General features: G+C 45.1%; 2 protein-coding genes across 6 annotated transcripts in view; one reads left to right on the forward strand and one right to left on the reverse strand.

Moving 5' to 3' along the window:
* Nucleotides 1-19,013, forward strand: part of ada2a (adenosine deaminase 2a) — a 273,392-nt gene that overhangs the window by 161,683 nt on the left and 92,696 nt on the right. The gene's annotated exons all lie outside the window — the stretch shown is intronic.
* si:dkey-246g23.2 (solute carrier family 66 member 2) overlaps nt 13,309-19,013 on the reverse strand; it is a 53,125-nt gene continuing 47,420 nt past the window's right edge. For all 5 annotated transcript variants that reach the window (XM_052061806.1, XM_052061803.1, XM_052061804.1 and 2 more), the window contains one exon: nt 13,309-16,433. In XM_052061806.1, the coding sequence (XP_051917766.1) occupies nt 16,259-16,433 (175 nt within the window). In that variant the 3' untranslated portion in view covers nt 13,309-16,258. The remainder of the gene's footprint in view (nt 16,434-19,013) is intronic.

A 19,013-nucleotide genomic window follows, 5' to 3' on the forward strand; every position in this document is an offset into this window, starting at 1 on the left:
TTTTAACTCATTCAGTACCAGTCATTGGGTAGAGTGAGGTAGTGCATTGTATACACCCATCCATCCATCCATCCATCATCTACCGCTTATCCGGGGCCGGGTCGCGGGGGCAACAGCTTTAGCAGGGAAGCCCAGACTTCCCTCTCCCTAGCTACTTCTTCCAGCTCTCCCCGGGGGATCCCGAGTCGTTCCCAGGCAAGCTGGGTGACATAGTCTCTCCAGCGTGTCCTGGGTCTTCCTCGGGGTCTCCTCCCGGTGGGACATGACCGGAACACCTCACTGGGGAGGCGCTCAGGAGGCATCCGAATCAGATGCCCAAGCCACCTCATCTGGCTCCTCTCGATGTGGAGGAGAAGCGGCTCGACTCTGAGCCCCTCCCGGATGACTGAGCTTCTCACCTTATCTCTAAGGGAGAGCCCAGACACCCTGTGGAGAAAACTCATTTCAGCCGCTTGTATCCGGGATCTCGTTCTTTCGGTCACGAGCCATAGCTCGTGACCATAGGTGAGGGTTGGGACGTAGATCGACCGGTAAATTGAGAGCTTCGCCTTTTGGCTCAGCTCCTTCTTCACCACGACAGACCGATACAACGTCCGCATCACAGCAGACGCTGCACCGATCCGCCTGTCGATCTCCCGCTCCCACCTGCCCCCACTCGTGAACAAGACCCCAAGATACTTGAACTCCTCCACTTGGGGTAAGATCTCCTCCCCGACCCGGAGGGGGCACTCCACCCTTTTCCGACTGAGGACCATGGTTTCAGATTTGGAGGTTGTCAGGTTGGTCCAAATTGACACTCAAGAATAACCAAAAGGAGGAGACAGGAGACTCGATTCTGGTACCAGGAGGGAACGAGGAGAAGCGTTCGGTTTCAGTTCTCCACACGGAACCCTCACGATCTCCCCCTTCACCTCCTCATTTATTGGGAAAAGCTACTACATAGGTGTGTCCAACCTAAAGGGTGGGGGCTGTTGAACACACACTGAACTTGTTTGACTATGTGTGTGTATGTGAGTGCAATTTACGTACATGTGTGCAAATAGACATAAACATCTCGTTGCAGCTGGTGTTGATGTCTCCATTCACGGTTCAGCCTTGCTCGCTGTTTAGTCTTAACAGTTATCGCTTCCCAGCCACGTCCTCGGAAAGGTGGTTGCGACCCTAACTTCTCACACAGTACAGCAAGCAAAAGTGAGCACATAATGAAGAACATATAATGATTATAGATGTGAGTAAATAATAAAGGATAAATCTTTATTGAAAGCATAAGCGTTCTTCATTGCAGGCAAAGCAAACTAATGATTGAAAGCATAAGCGTTCTTCTTTGCAAGCAAAATCAAACTATACTGACAGGCAGAAGCATTCTTCATTGCGAGCATAAAATGACGACACGAGAATCAACCGAATAATACGTGAATGTATGATTACTAAACAATAATAAATCCAACATTCCCCCCTGTTCATCCTACATTTGCACGTATCATCACACAGAACCTTCCCGACGGTCTTTATTCAGTGGAGTCAATGCCGCACACGCAAACATAGTTACACCCAGGGGCAGGGAGCAAAACGACTAAAAACCATCTATGACCCCCTGATGCCGAAGCGAAATCATGTCATCATCCGAAGAGGCATAATCAACCTCAGAATCACTGCCATCAAACAACAACAGAGGATACATCTCATTCACTTTAGACGTCGTGGGCGTCAACAGCTGTAGTAATAAGCCGGATAAGCAGCACTCTGATACAGGGAATGCAACAGCATCCACACAACGTCAAAACAGCTGCAAAAAGAGCAAAAGAGATTAGTACATAAAACACCAAATCCTTGTACTCTCCGAAGGCCTCATGCCACCACTCCGCCCAGAAGGACGTATTCACGCTGGAATGGGCCCTTATTTGGCGAGTCAGGGTGCGGAGGCCTCCAATGGCCTTGGCGAGGGCGCCATCAGGCGCGGTGTTGTTAGGTATGAACGTACAACACTGGTCACCAAACATCGCACATACTCCATTGGTCTCTGCTAAGAGCATATCAACCGCGATGCGGTTCTGAAACGCCATCAGGGAGGTGGCCGCCAATTGCTCTTTTATAGCCAAGACGGCTTCTTCAGTAAAATTTCTCTAGCCTCTGGACGTTGTAGTGGAGGTAGTTGATCCTGTCAACATCCTTATTAGGGGTAACCCAAATGAAAATGGATTCCCAACCGGCAGCAATCTGGTTAACCAACTTATACTCATCTGGCACGCCACGAGGAACCCCAATTGCGTCTATATAGGTGGGATCGCCATCCCTCCAGGAGGCGTCACGCCGGAACCGGAGAAGGCTACTCTCCGTCATCGACGATAACGCAGCCCCCTGTATATCCTCCGCTGTTGATGGAAACACAGTTAATGGCAAAAGCAGTGATACCAATGCACAGACACCAGAAAATGAAAAACACTCGCCTGCGATAACCATAATTTGCCTTCAAAATCATTAGAAGTACACTACTTCATCACACCGTATCCGCAGTAACATAAAATAAAAATAAAATAACAAAAGAATGAAAAATAGCTCAACTTTCTGCAGAGAATAACTACATCACCGTCGGGTCGTTTTCCTTTTTCCTTTTACCACCAAAGAAAAGATCGTAAACGCATAAAATCACCTAAGAAATGTGTTTAAAATCCATATCTGAACCATTACGACCAAATCAATGCACCATTTGAACTAGAAATAAATCAAAAAACAGTTATAAATTCAATTTCAGCCGAGCAACATCACCAGAGGAGCACAGTACACAAATCACTTCAATCTCCAAAACAAACCCAAATAAAAAAGAGGTGCTGATTTTCATCCCAACCGCTTCACACTCGGCTGCGAAACGCTCCAGTGAGAGTTGGAGAGCCCCGTTTGAAGGAGCCAACAGCACCACATCATCTGCAAAAAGCAGGGGTGTAATACTGAGGCCCCCAAAACGGACCCCCTCAACGTTTCGGCTGCGCCTAGAAATTCTGTCCATAAAAGTTATGAACAGAATCGGCGACAAAGGGCAGCCTTGGCGGAGTCCTACCCCCACTGGAAACGATTCCGACTTACTGCCGGCAATGCGAACCAAACTCTGACATCGGTGGTACAGTGACCGAACAGCCCGTATCAGGGGGTTCGGTACCCCATACCCACGAAGCACACCCCACAGAACTCCCCGAGGGACACGGTCAAACGCCTTCTCCAAGTCCACAAAACACATGTAGACTGGTTGGGCGAATTCCCACATACCCTCGAGGACCCTGCTAAGGGTGTAGAGCTGGTCCACTGTTCCACGGCCGGGACGAAAACCACACTGCTCCTCCTCAATCTGAGGCTCGACTTCCTGACGGACCCTCCTCTCCAGCACCCCTGAATAGACCTTACCAGGGAGGCTGAGGAGTGTGATCCCTCTGTAGTTGGAACACACCCTCCGGTCCCCCTTTTTAAAAAGAGGGACTACCACCCCGGTCTGCCAATCCAGAGGCACTCTCCCTGTTGACCACGCGATGTTGCAGAGGCGTGTCAACCAGGACAGCCCCACAACATCCAGAGCCTTGAGGTTACTCCGGCCGGATCTCATCCACCCCTGGGGCCTTGCCACCGAGGAGCTTTTTAACCACATCGGTGACTTCAACCACAGAGATAGGAGAGCCCACCTCAGAGTCCCCAGGCTCTGCTTCCTCCAAGGAAGGCGTGTTGGTGGAGTTGAGGAGGTCTTCAAAGTACTCTGCCCACCGGTTCACAACGTCCCGAGTCGAAGTCAGCAGCGCCCCATCCCCACTGTACACAGTGTTAGTGGTGCACTGCTTCCCCCTCCTGAGACGTCGGATGGTGGACCAGAATTTCCTCGAAGCCGTCCGGAAGTCGGCTTACATGGCCTCACCGAACTCTTCCCATGCTCGGGTTTTTGCCTCGGCGACCACCGAAGCCGCGGTCCGCTTGGCCAGTCGAAACCCGTCAGCTGCCTCTGGGGTCCCACAGGCCATAAAGGCTCGATAGGACTCCTTCTTCAGCTTGACGGCATCCCTTACTGCTGGTGTCCACCAGCGAGTACGGGGGTTGCCGCCACGACAGGCACCAACCACCTTACGGCCACAACTCAGATTGGCCGCCTCAACAATAGAGGCACGGAACATGGTCCACTCGGACTCAATGTCCCCCGTCTCCCCCGGAACATGGGAAAAGCTCTGTCGGAGGTGGGAGTTGAAACTCCTTCTGACAGGGGATTCCGCCAGACGCTCCCAACAAACCCTCACTGGAAGAGAGTCCAACCCCTCTCGAGAGAACTGGTACCAGAACCCAGGCTGTGTGTGGAGGCAAGTCCGACTATATCCAGTCGGAAACTCTCTGCCTCACACACCAGCTCGGGCTCCTTCCCTGCCAGAGAGGTGACATTCCATGTCCCAAGAGCTAGCTTCCGCAGCCGAGGATCGGACCGCCAGGGTCCCCGCCTTTGGCTGCCGCCCAGCTCACATTGCACCCGACCCCTTTGGCCCCTCTCATGGGTGGTGAGCCCATGGGAAGGGGGACCCACGTTGCCTCTTCGGGCTGTGCCCGGCCGGGCCCCATGGGTGTAGGCCCGGCCACCAGGCGCTTGCCAACGAGCCCCACCTCCAGGCCTGGCTCCAGAGGGGGGCCCCGGTGACCCGCGTCCGGGCAAGGGAAACCGAGATCCATTTATCGTAATCATCATTGGGGTCTTTGAGCCGTGCTTTGTCTGGCCCCTCACCTAGAACCTGTTTGCCATGGGTGACCCTGCCAGGGGCATAAAGCCCCAGACAACTTAGCTTCTAGGATCATTGGGACACACAAACCCCTCCACCACGGTAAGGTGACGACTCACGGATACACGTCATCATCAAATCAGTTTGTTCAGTCTGTCAAGTGGGTTGGCAGACCCACTTTCTCGTGCTATAAAATGAGAAGTTGTATCCCATTGCACAAACCAAGATCTACAGAGGCATCATTTGACGAGTTGGGTGAAGAAATCTATGAGTGCCTTGACCTGTTATTATGTTATTCTGACCGCAAGGGCATGGCATATTTTTGAACATATAATGTCTCTCGGGTTATAAATTCCACAGATGCCATTTTGTAAAATGGCCACTGGCCGTGTGCTTTGTGATGCCATAATGCAAGAGTGAAGTATGCAAAAGACGCCAAGCGTAATGACTTCTCATGATAGTCAGTGATCGCGTCAACTCGAGAGCGTGAAACATGACCGATGGCTGCCTGCTTTTTCCTCGAATGACAATAGCAGGATCACTTTGCTGTGATGGCCATGAAGGTTATAGCCCATGTAATCCTCCTCCACACTGTCATGCACCACCTCCTCCTTCCATCACTTGTCCTGTACGCCACCCTTCACCCCTTACAGGCAGTCCCTTTTGAGTCATAAACTTGCTTCCATACACAATGACTTTATGTTTACACCACAAGTGCTACACATTCCAAATCAATAAGCCAAGGAAGTGAGAAAATAGTCGTGGCGCTCACCTTTCAACGCGAGCTAAGAAACGGATTCGTTGACTGTAAATCGAAGCGTAAAAGGAGAAAAGGAATTGCAATTGATTACAAAATTGACCTAAAATGAGAATGTAGTCGACCTGATACTATTCACCTCAAATTAATCTTGAGCTAATGGCAAAGAGAATCAATGAAATCAAGCGCATGAGAAGGCTTGCGCAAATCCCCACAGTCTTAATCTAAACCCGGAAAATGAATGTGTGTGAGGGCAGAGGAAGCTCCAATAAATATACGATGAGGTTTTCACGGCAGCACCTCGCTCCGCTTTGTCTTAGTGTTGAGAAAACAGCTGCTGTGTGAGTAGATGAGTACATATGGGCACGCTTTATGCGTGACCTTATATCCCGACTGATGACGGTGGGGGGTGAGAAAGTAGCAGAGATCTGCAGAAGCAATCATAAGGCAAACCCCCCACACACAAACACACACGCAACAGAAAATATGGGCAAACGACAGAAAATGCTGGCTACTTTGTTTCAATTTGCGGGGGCAGCTGTGGCTCTGTGACATGGTGGCTATTTCGCTCGCACTCTGCCCCACACCTCATTAAGGACACTTATGGAGTCATTTGACATTTTACAAAAGAAGTAGGAGAAGAAGATGGGGAGTGCCAAAAAGGATTGTATGTCGTCAGATTGAGCACAACCCTAAGTTATCTCCTGACAAAAGTATTGAAAGGTCAATTTGCACTTCTGACCAACAACAACAGTGGAGAAGAATGAGCGTTTGTCATGGGAAGAAGAAAACCTGTCAACTCATACGGTTTATCCATAGTTCATAGGGATTTTGTGGTGAATCTTACATATATGGCCGTATCGCACAAATCATACGGATTCAGAAAATTTCCGTTTTGTTTTTTTTCCCCCTAACAGGTAGTTAAGAGAACCATGTTAAGAGTTCCATGCTAGTCTACTTGAATGCTTTCATTTCCGGTAACTTTCCAGTAAATCACGTGGTTCCTAGTTGAAAACAGCAGAGTATTCATTGCATACTTCGGCAGTGAACAAGCAAGTTCTACAAGGTTTTTTTCGCTGTTATTTTGACATATGAAATGCTTTGGTATGTTATAAGGATTTTTTGCTCTTTATAAGGATTTTTGGGGTAGTTTATACAGGTTGGCGCCCCGAAAAGTTGACAGGTATGAAGAAGGCAAATTTAATTTGAGAAGGGACGGTGTGAAAATGAGCCAATGCAACAAAGTAGAGACTGCCGAGCAGAGATGGCGACTTGGACTTGAATCGACTCAACTCACCAGTTTTGATGACTTGTGATTTCATGAAAAACTAAAAGACTTTGGACTGAACTTGGACATGCAAGTTAAAAAAAACCTGACTGAAAGATGATAACTTGATAAACTTGACTGATGTTTATTTCAAAAGATTGGTCCAGGGCCCACTGGGAATGGCGCTGTCATGTCAGAAGCCCTCATCCCTGTGTTTCGTCATTTCTACAGATCATTTTCTTCTCAGGGCAATGAAACAATCACAACTGGAATGTTCTCATTGTCTTCTAACATGTTTTTCCTCTTATCCAGGTAGGTTTCATCAGTCCACGCAACAAAGCTTGATTAGAACCGCTCCAACCTAAGTTGGTTTGGCAAACAGGGGAGGCGGCTGACGACACCACCTGTCCCCCACATACAACGCCATCCTTTCATTCGACCCAAAGAGACTCACTGATATTGCCTCCAACATGCAACCAAAGCACAGACCCCAGTGATTGTAGAGGCAGCTCCACTACCTTCTTTAAACTGAATGTATCCTTTATGAATGAGTTTCCACCCAACGACTTGTTGACAGACAGAGGCTTTTGCCGTGTTCGTGGGTGGAGTGTGCTGCCAACTGGGAACCTAAATATGTTTTTCACACTGACTTAGATTGGTGTGGTCTTGACGAAGCCTCACAACATGAACCGACGAAGCCAACTCAGATGTGGAGCAAAGTATCTTGTAAGACAAACAGAGCAGTCCAGTCAATTCATTGCTCCCAGAGTCAAATACCTCGTTACGGAGCGGCACAGTCACTTGACGTCAGACGGCATCATGTTGATGCTTGTAAAACAAGTTCTGATTAACACAGAGATATTAACTCATTCATGCACCAATAATGATAACCTGTAACCTGATAGGCTGTCCACTGTACTGAATACTGCAGTAATCAGGCGACTTGGCATGGGACTTGACTTACGATAACCAATGATTTGAATTGACTTGCCCAGGACAGAATAACAGAGATTTGATTTTGCATCCCTGACCATATTCAATTTTTTCAATTAATAAAATAAATTTGAAAGAAAAAAAAGGTAAAACATTAACTAGTCAGTCAATCTCAGGGTGATTGGAGCACTTATCCAATGCCAACAACAAATACTGCACCTTGTTAAAGTAAAATGATTCATACTATTCTCTGGTTCATAAATCCAGCCGAACTGATGCACACAAATGTCTTGTATCATCTTTCTTGTCTGGAGTCAAGTCATCTTTAGAGCTAAAATGTTATCTGGCTCCTCGGTTAAAATCTGAACGAATACCTGTACCGAACGAATGCTCCCATGTAATTTGACACTTGGATGCATTGGGGGGAGTCGTCTATGATTTCCTCACAGCACGATTTGCAATCGCACAAATCACAGAGAGCAAGAAAACCTGCCAAATATTGCAGTGACCGAAGGCAGAATCTGTCCCCTCTACTGTGTAGATCAGGGGTCACCAAACTTTTTGAGAGTGAGAGCTACTTCATGTGTCCTGATTGTGTGAAGGGCTACCAAATTGATACGCGTCTGAAATAACATTTGTACAAATTACATTTAATAATATTAGAACATTAGCTAGCTAGATATATACTGTAGCTAGCTAGTTAGATAGCTAAATAGGTAGCTATAGAATCTATAATACGGCCCATGTTTGCATTTTTAAATCATAATTTCTACGAGCAAATCACAATCCTAGCACTGGCGGGCTACTGGTGTGGTCCTCACGGGCTACCTGGTGCTCGCGGGCACCACGTTGGAGACCCCTGGTGTAGATCTACAGTGCGTCTGAGCATAAACCAGAAAAAACCAAAAACAGATATTCGGCCATTTGTGGATCATTAGATGTCAAGTGAAGAAAAAGAAGTTGCCAAGTAGAGCCAGGTAATGAATGTTGTAGGAGCCCTTAAAATTATGTGTCAGAACCAAATTGGGGCCCCAAGCAAAATATTATTTGTAGGGCCCCAGGTCCATTTGGCTGAGTATGTGGATCAAGTGATTCATGCTATGAGATGTTTCACCAGGCGGAGTCTGGCGGGGTACTAAAGGTGTTTCGAGCATGGGAATAAAAATAAGCATGGATACAAACAAAAGTGCTTTCGAGCAAGCTAGTTCACATGGTATATACAAGTACAGTATTGAAGCTGAAACAAGGCAGCGCTTGCTAGACCTACTGTAAGAAAACAACTTTTTTAAAATTAGAAACACAACACGGATGAAATTTGAATCATGATTGATCAATTAATGCTGCTGTATTTGGTGAATACCACCTACTGTAGAGGAAGCGCAGTGTTTCCGTATACTGTATAGTCAATACAGTTCCCTTGAAGCAACCCTGCTGGACTAACCCTTGAGAACAAACAGGTGACGTGCGTTTCTGTCAATCGTCAGTGAAACGGGACTCAGAGATGTCCGTTTGTACTTGACCTGCTCAGTGACGATGACACCGACGGATGAACGCGTACTTCCGCCAGTGCTTAGTCTGTAATTTTTTTTCTTGCCATTCATTACCAAAACGGGCATTCGTCAGGGTAGAGGTGGACCTTCTGTCAGTGCTGACGGAAGGTCCGCCTCTACTTTTAACTTCACGTGAATCCACCTCCTGTCCATCCCATGTCTTTGCACGCTGTGCTCGCTCGCTGCAATTTTGAAAAGAGGGTGTGTCACTATGTGCTAGTTAGTGGTGAATTAGCCAAGGAGGGGGCGGGGAATCATATAATTATCATCTCATCTTTGTTTGGGAAATAAAATGTACAAAAAATGTTTGGCCAGTCCTTATTCACATTTTTATCTCGTCTTCATTAGTCCACAAAGATGCATACTGATTTAGTCCCAGTTATTGCTTACCATTGGGGGTTTTAGTCTGTCCGGTCTAGTTTTCAACTTCTGGTGTCATTTCCAGCAGAAGATTCTTGAAAAAATAACAATTCACTTTCCAAAATTTGACCTGGGTATTAATAATCATCGGGTTAGCTTTATCTAAAGATGGAATCGCAAAAAGGGATACAGTCATCAGACCTGGTGTGGTTTGCACTTGGAATCATTTAAAAAATAGATACAAAAGGAATTTGCAGTAATTGAATAGTGTTTTCACATTCCTTTTACGAAAAGTTTGCCATCTCTCATCACACCTTTGTGTCCTCTGGAGTCTGTGAGGTAAGAAAAGAATGCACCCATCTTAAGAGTTTTATCATGTTCTGTCCTTTGATGCCCTGTGGGGCTGAATGCCCCCAATTGTAAACCTATGACACCCCTGAAAGCGAGTCACACTTTTGTCTTTCCCTCTGGTGATGTACAGTACAATCTCCATTTTTTTTTGCCTCATAGGGAACAGTGCATTTTATTGTTGTCTTTTCGAGTCAGACTGTTCATGAAATCTGAACTTGAACCGGTCATCAACTCTTGAACCAAGAGGCAATGAAAATCCATTTGAAAATTAGACACACGTGTTTGCAAACATCAAATAATGAATGCATACGAGTACATCTTAGGGTGGTTTACCTGAGGCTAATCTGAAGGCATCTTTAGGCCAGATGTGTTGATGGAGTGTGTCTCGCATTATCCCGATGTGAGGGATAATGCGTTCGTAAGGGAAAAGATGTTGCTATCAAAAGTCGCTCGACCGATTGGTAGGAGAACATCTGCAATGGAAAATAGATGATGCCGATTTTCCCATGTGACTCCTATCGAAAATCATGAGGGGATAAGAAATCGACCCCTAGGTGTATGTTTGTGAGTGCTGAAGATCACCTCATATAAAGTTGAGATTTATTTGCGTGAATAGAAAGTCATATGTACTGTGTGTTGCCAGACTGCGGGTCGTTACCATGCAATGTAACAGCAGGAGTCTGGTTCCAAACCTCAGCCTTCTAGTTTACTTTAGATCACAGTGTATCGAGGACAGGGGATTTTTCAACACGTGTTAAATAATGTTAATCTAAATGTTAACATGCATAAAACAACTTTTAAAGGAAGCCTAGTGGTTATTGTTATCTTTTGGTTATTTTTGTTCAGTGTCTATTCTTTCTATCTTTTGTAGAATCCAGCTTTAGTGGCAAAAAAAAGAATATAGTTAGTGTACACAGCATGTAAGAATATGTGGCACAAATTTCCCACCAAATTTATTTTTCATCCATCCATCTTCCGATCCACTCTATCCTCACAAGGGTCGCGGGGGTGCTGGAGCCTATCCCACCACCGGACCACCGACCACCGAGCCGCACATTCATTTTTCATCGGGCTATTTATTTATTTTAAATCACCTCGATATATCTAATATTTGCTCTGCTGCTTTTGTATTCGGTCACTAACCTTTGCTGTAATAAGTTAGTGATCCACATTCCGAATTGAATACATTCATTCATTCATTCATCTTCCGTACCGATTGATCAAATTTGGTCAAAGTTGCATTATACAGTGCACTCCGCTTAATAGAACACCGGTTAATAGAGTAATCCGCTTAATAGAGCAAAAGGCTCTGGAACCGATTCGCCTAATGCAATTTCCTATAAAGATACTCCGCTTAGTAGAACAGATTTCCGCTTAATAGAACAGGCCGTAAGCAATGAACATTGTAAACTAGTGGTTTTCGAAGTGTAGCTATCGCGATACTGTACCACTATCGCGAGAAAACGCGGTAGTTCTAGCCGTATACAGTAACAGGTAGCACGCGTCACTCCACACATAGACACACGCACGTCACAATGGCTTCAACTTCATTCAAGAGACGAGAGAGACGAAGTGTAGCTATCGCGATACTGTACCACTATCGCGAGAAAACGCAGTAGTTCTAGCCGTATACAGTAACAGGTAGCATGCGTCACTCCACTCATAGACACACGCACGTCACAATGGCTTCAACTTCATTCAAGAGACGAGGGCTATCACCTGCGGATAAGAAGGACATACTCAGACGATACGATGCATTGCCGGATTCTCAGAAGGTACGCCCGCGGTTTCCAGGACTTCCCTCTTATCCAGCGCATTGAGAGGGAAGTCAACCGCAAAATTACGGACTCCTGTTTCCAGACAAAAGTAATGAAATTTTTCTCGTGATTTGAGATGTTTGACTGAAGTTGATTAAAGTTGTTGTTTTGTTGTTTGATTAAAGATATGGACGTCCACAGTCGAAATATCTCTTCTAACTCGTCAGCAGGGGGGTTTCTGCGTGCATAACTTGGTCGTCGACGTGTCTGAAGGTGTACCTAATAAAGTGTCTCCGGTTAATAGAAACCCCGCTTAGTAGAACAGAAGCGCTTCGGCCCAATGGTGTTCTATTAAGCGGAGTGCACTGTATTTGGAAAATAATATTACAGGATATTGTCATCCATGTTTCAGAAGTGTTCTTTAGGTTTTAACGAAACAATAATAAACAATATTCTATATTAATAATATTAATATAATAATATTTGGGACGCCTCACTACCATCACAAGCTTAGCAAGGTGTGTGTTTCTTGGAAGATTTTTTTCAGTTACATAGATTCTGATCTTTGCGTCCTGCAGGTGTTCTTTACGAATGTGTTGTGAGTATACTGTGCATTCTGAATGACTCTGCGAATCCCTATCCCAACAAGACTCTGTAAATTAAATGTGAACGTCCTAGTTATTATCTTTCAACTCCATCATTTGAGTGCCTCATATCTGTGCGCATGATAAACAGGCCCTTATCCACCCGCAGTAGAATGATAATAATGCAGAGCATATATTTCAAAATACAGTTTTATAGAAGAAAAAGTGAGTGATTCCTTACTTGATGATGTACTCTCTACATTTGGACACAATGATGTTCATGCACCTACAGGGAGATAAACTGAGCCTGTGGTTTCTAAAGTGGAAGCGTTCAGGTACAGCTCTATAAATATCATCATCTAAAAACGAACCAAAGAAGGACACTCTCTACTGAACAGTATAAGATGAGGTCTATTTTTGTGCATCTGGTTTTGAAACAACTTCAAAACATCAGAGGCTAAGGCAGATAAAGACACAACACGGTGTTCTACATCTTGACTTGTAGTTCACGTCGCATGGAACGATAGATGCACAGGTCAGGAGTTGAGTGGAGTAAAGTGCCACACACAGAGTCTGTCCTCATCTATAAACCATGGCGACGTTCCCATTATCTACAGTATCCAGTTGAATATTTCACGGACTACGCTTCCAGAACATGTCTCAGCAGAGAGATGCTGGACTACAGATTGGAGGGGAGGGGTGGAGGGGCTGTCAAATGAAGGCACACGCACATCTTAATTATGAAACCACTTTCAATCGACAAATTTCTGCCATGTGTCAAAAAGCAGCAGGAACAATCCCCTCTCGGACAGCCCCCCCCCCCCCCGCCCGCCTGTGATTTATAAATTACAATCACATGAGATTTTCTGAATCCCGCTTAAGTCCAGTTCGAAGCTGCGGCGGCGCCAGCCTGCTGAGCGCAGACAAGCTCTTTGTTTGTCTTTCCATTGTCATTGTCACCGTGTTGCACGCAGTTCAAATCACACGGCGAAGAACAACACACACCAGCACGCTGCGATATAAATACTTTATGGTTGAAATAAAATACAAACACCATCAATATTTCACAAACACACTGTCTGAAGGAGACAGTGAAGTTGAAAAAATTGGACTGTAAATTGGCATGCTTTCGTTTTGCAAATTCGACATGAATAGGCATCAGAATGCACTTAGTCTCCTGACAGTTTGGTTGTTCTATTCGGATCGCAAGTCAATTCAAAATATTTGTAGAAGAAAGACAATAAAAGTAATCAAAGTCATATTCGCACATTTCACTCCATACGAGGCGGCGATTGTTGACCGTGCTGAGGGGATCAACAATGCAGCCGATCTGGTGATGAATGCCTTTTTGAAAAAAGGACAAAGAAGCTGCAATGCAGCCTCGCTGTAATGGAAATTAGACACGTTCAGTAACCAGATGCAAAAGGAGATACAAGGATTTGAAAAATGCATGTACACGAGGACCCCGTGTGCAATAAACACACCGAGAGCAAATAAACAACAAAAGGTCACAAACAACGCTGAGAGCTGCAGTATTAGCCGGACATCTGAAAAATCTATCAACTGCATGGACATTTCTATAAATATAAACATTTGACGAGTCAAGCCCAGGCCAGGCTGCTTTCATGGCTCATGCATAATGTGCTACTGCGAGTTTCACATCCATCAAACATGTAATACCAAAACATTCACGCAAAGTCCAGATTTGCAAAGCGGTCGAGTATAGAGTAGCATGCATAAATAGACAGACTGCTGGCTGCACATTAGCACACACATCTCGAAATGAGAGATGTGTTGATGCTGGCCTTTTCACAGGTTAGCCTATATTAGCATGTCAACCTGTATGAAATGTTGATTTTTTTTTTTCACAGAATATACAGCTGGGCAAAAAAAGTATTTGGAAATGCAACCATTGCGCAAATTGTCCCATGTAAAGGGATAAGTGAGGCCTGTCATTTGTCTGTCAAGGTACACTTCAACTGTGAAAGACAGAATGTATATTCATTCATTCATCTTCCGAACCGCTTGATCCTCACTAGGGTCGCAGGGGGTGCTGGAGCCTATCCCAGCTGTCTTCGGGCAGTAGGCGGGGGACACCCTGAATCGGTTGCCAGCCAATCACAGGGCACACAGAGACGAACAACCATCCACGCTCACACTCACACCTGGGGACAATTTAGAGTGTTCAATCAGCCTGCCACGCATGTTTTTGGAATGTGGGAGGAAACCGGAGCACTCGGAGAAAACCCACGCAGGCCCGGGGAGAACATGCAAACTCCACACAGGGAGGCCGCAGCTGGAATTGAAGCCGGTATGTGAAGTCGACGTGCTAACCACTGGACTACCGGGCCGCCCACAGAATGTATAAAGGACCAAAAAAAAAAAAAAAAAGAAATAACTAATTCTTATATTTGTGTATATGATGCGAAACATACACTCAGTGCTGGTTGTGTTATTTACATGCTGTACCCGTCGTGCGCATTCGAGCCTCTGGGACTCAGAACCACACCATCAAGGATATCGCGTTTGATCGTCAGAAAAATTTAGCAAGACTTTACAAGACTTTGTATGTGGAGACAAAAATGCCTCTAATTGTACAACACTTTTCATTCCGGGCCAATTCAGGGTCTCTCGTGGCCGCCAGGAAAGTAATGTTAATGTAGCACAACAGAAGCAAGCTGACTGCTGATTTAAAAGGCGACAAAAGGGTGTTCACACGGCACACATTTGCATCGGTGCTGCACTGACGTATTTTGTTGCAATATATCTTACGCCGGTGTAAATTTTGTGGAGCGTTCACATGTAAAAAGCTGCTTATTAAAGAGAAGCAAGCGTGTTAACCCCGGTGCAGCCCCACTTGCGTTCACACGGCAGTTTTTGCGGTCGTGCAATAAGATAAAACATGCGCATGCGTAACGTGTACTTCCTTTTTCCTTGCCTTGTTTGTGACATATCAAAAAAGCATGGTTTATACTTCTCCAGACAAATCAACGCTGTGGTCTATCAGACACCGTAAAAGGATGAGAGAAGAGAAAGGAAAGATGACCGAAGTAAAACAGCGCACGGAAGCAACGCATTCAATACGCGTATTTAATCAACTCTTCTCATGCGTAACGAGTCTTCCCCTGTAGCGTTCACATTTTATATCGGTGCTGCCTCGCAAACTAGCATTTACTCCGGAGTAAATTTTTAAACCACCTTTTATTTTTTATAACCTTGGAAAATATAGCTTGTTGAAAAGCTAAATCTCAAATGTGTGTTCAGAAATCACCGGCCTTATTTTCTGATGGATTCAAAATCAATGTTATCTGTGTTGTGCGCTAAACTACTTCAGTCATTGTCAATAAAGTTCATAGGTTGCAGTCCGAACACACAGACTGATGGCCTTTGGAGAAACCATTAGTAGCTGCTCATTGCGCGGCCCGGCTTGGCGCTGCCAACGGCAAATATCGAAATTGGCTGCGAGCACGCATCAGCAGGTATTCCAACAGTTCTGCAATCTCTGTGAAATACACACACATACACACGTGCACACACTGCATGACATGGAGGGACCAATCGGATGAAGTGTGGAGTGGGAGACTCATCAGTCAAGCGATAAAGGCCAGTGGAGGTCTACTGGAGCAGCACTGCTTGTTACAGCCGCCATTAGAGCAACACAGACCTGCAGTTGGGGAGCTGCCAAGGTGAGTAATGTCTGCCTTTTACACTTTCTGTCCACTAAAAAGAACTGTCTGATTCAGTCTCATTTAACAACAACAACAACAAAAATAAAAAATCGAAAAGCACATTTACAGTAAATGTTGCTTTATCTTCGGAAAGCTAAGGTGGAGTTGCTCAAGGCTAAAATTGTGGCGTAGAAATAAAAGTTCCATTCAGAGCGAATGTTTTCCTTGAAAATACCAACATTTCACTTCTGGTTTATATGATCACACCTGAGAAAAAGTTCCTCTGTTGTCTGGTTCAGCCTAGCTTGAGATGCGTGTCCTGGCTGTAGAACAGCACCTGGAGGAGAATGGCCACATCAATGAGGATCTGGACAGAACCACACGCACAGAATTGAGATGGGCTTTGGTTCATCACAAAGTAGGACGTCTTGAAGATGTCTCCGGCCGTCCACAGCAGCACCATCTTCACACTGGAGCAAGGAGACACAAAAAGAGAAGCATTGTCCGTACTGGGTGATGCAGATGATCACAGCATGCCATTACGGTAGATATAGGAGCGGTAGTTAATGCTTAGAGGGTGACGATCGCCACTCCTGCTTCCAACTACGCTTTAATATGATCCATCTAGTTGCCATGGTAACCCTTCCTCGATGGACCTCGGTGAACCTTCATCGCTGCACGTATGTTGAGGTTGAATAAATTAGTTTTGCAAAGGAATTGCAAGAAAAGGAGTGGAAAAACAACTGAGCACAGACACGCTCCCGAGTTCAAGCCGTTCGTGACACGATAAACAATACAATCTATAATGTGAAGACACTTTGTTTGCTCATATTTGCCGGAGCATATTGATCATTTTATGTACTCCACTTTGCCCATAAACTGCAAGAAAAGAGCCTCCAGTAATCTGCAGGGCAAGCAGCCTGATGCAAGCCCAGCGGTCAGAAGGAAACGTTCAAGAAAGAGTTGAAAGCATATCTATATCTTGCATCATGACTACACATACGTCCACTTCCCCCATTTTTTTTACAAAGTATGTCATCTTAATTGTATCTCATCCCTTGTTCCACTTCAACTCTGTAATGTTCATGCTCCCGTTCCTTCCTTTCCCATTCAGTGTCCGTCTGACCTCCCTTACTGTCATGTTTCTTTACTGTTACCCTTCACACCCAATTCGTCTTACCTCACTTCTGCTCCAGCAACTCTGCTCCTACTCTTCTCCACCCCGAACCCCCTGAGAGTAACTACCCAATGGCATGAATGGAACATGAGTTTATACTTTTTATTAGAGCTGACTGTGAGAGAGAGAAAGTACATCAGTCACCAAGTAGATGTATTGCAGGGGTCTCACAGAGGTGGGGGAGAAAGGAAAGTCAGAGGACAACATCTCTCCAGTGTGCAGTGGCACAGCCAGAAAACCACCAGAGAACGAGATGAGGATGATACGCATGATCAGTCTATCTGGGTTGGGAAGCAGCCTAATGACCATTGGGATGTATGGACTGTACTATCCTTGAGCTGTCCTTGCAGAGTCATGTCAAACTCGCATTTCTCCCCTGGGTTCCCTCAAGGCACTCTCAAGGAACGGAAGCATTGGCAAGGAAATGACGATCACGTTACACGCATCCATACAGGATGTGGGTCAAGACAAAGCGAGTGCTGAGTTGATCTGCTGCTTACTTGCTGGCTCTAATGAATAATTGTGACAAATATTAGGAATTCGAAAAGACAATGTTTCTCAGATTCATTTGTGAGTAAATGCGGAGATGCTGCTGTTGCGCCAAAATGTCAAAAAGGGAAAAATCAAAAATGTTAATGAACAAGTCAGCACGCATCATTGCATTACCAAGAAGCCATGCAAATACATCCCCGATAAGTCTGCGAGCAGTCAAGTGATGACATCAGAACTTCCTGATCGGTCGTTTAGTAAGTCTTCATGTGATACCCTGATTGCGAGAGTTCTCTCTTTGCAGTCACATCATGAATATCTGGCTTTACTTTGGGTTGCCAGTGCCCAGGCTGAGTCTCTATTTGCACTTCAAAAAAATAACCTGTAATACAACATAAGAGTCCACATGATTAGTAGTTTGCCTTTCTCACCTTTGGGGGCCCCCCATACTTATACTTATGTTACGCAAAGCGATAAAGTGTCAAATAAATAGAAGATGGCGCGTGGAACAAACCAATCACATTATATTCGTATGTGGAATGGCGCTTCATTTGGTTTATTCGAATAACCTCAATGCACATCGAGTAGTAGACAGGGTCTCTTAAATAGAGAGGTGAGGAGGAACTGAGTCATTGAAAAAAAATAGTGGCCACTCTTGTTAACTACATTTCAACTTTCTCTTTAAAAGAAAACAAACAAACAAACAAAAAAAAACACCATCTCATTTTTGGAACTAGTCCACCTTTTGGACAATCGGCGTGTTTTCCAGTGTGCTGATTCAAGCACGTTTGTTTGACAATGCCAAAGAATGACAAAAGACTAATGTTGGCGTCCTTTTCAAAGCTACCATTGTGTGTGTGTGTGTGTATATATATATATATTACACACACATGGCTGGAGTTGATTATTTCTCAGGCTTGTTTCGTCAGGAGGCTGTGTTTTTCAAAAATTACTTTATCTTTGAGCTGATTTCCGTTACAAGCGCAATAACAGTCTACCGTGAGCAAGAGGTGGCAAGCCGTTAACAAAACAAATGCATTTTTCTTCAACACATGCCATCTGCCTTCATTGTCCTGGCATTTGTCAGTCATTCTGCTTCTTCCCCCTGCGCCCAAGGCTGCAGAGGAGCACTTGTTTAGAGCACATAGGATTCTCACTGACTTTCTGCTCCCTTAACAATTTAAACCGTTGGGGTAAACATGGCAGCTTTTTACCGAAGCTGCTCCAAATTGGTAAAAAACAGAAATCTGACTCCTGATACTTCTGCTTCTCCATACTTTTAAAAATCTCATTTAGAGCTATCTTGTACCTGATTTTTGAAATGCTATGCACAGCAATTTACAAACATTGTGCATACCGGTATATTCGTTGGAAGTTGCGTGTT

The sequence above is a fragment of the Hippocampus zosterae genome, chromosome 3 (genome assembly GCF_025434085.1).
Source record: "Hippocampus zosterae strain Florida chromosome 3, ASM2543408v3, whole genome shotgun sequence".
Taxonomy (NCBI): Eukaryota; Metazoa; Chordata; class Actinopteri; order Syngnathiformes; family Syngnathidae; genus Hippocampus; species Hippocampus zosterae.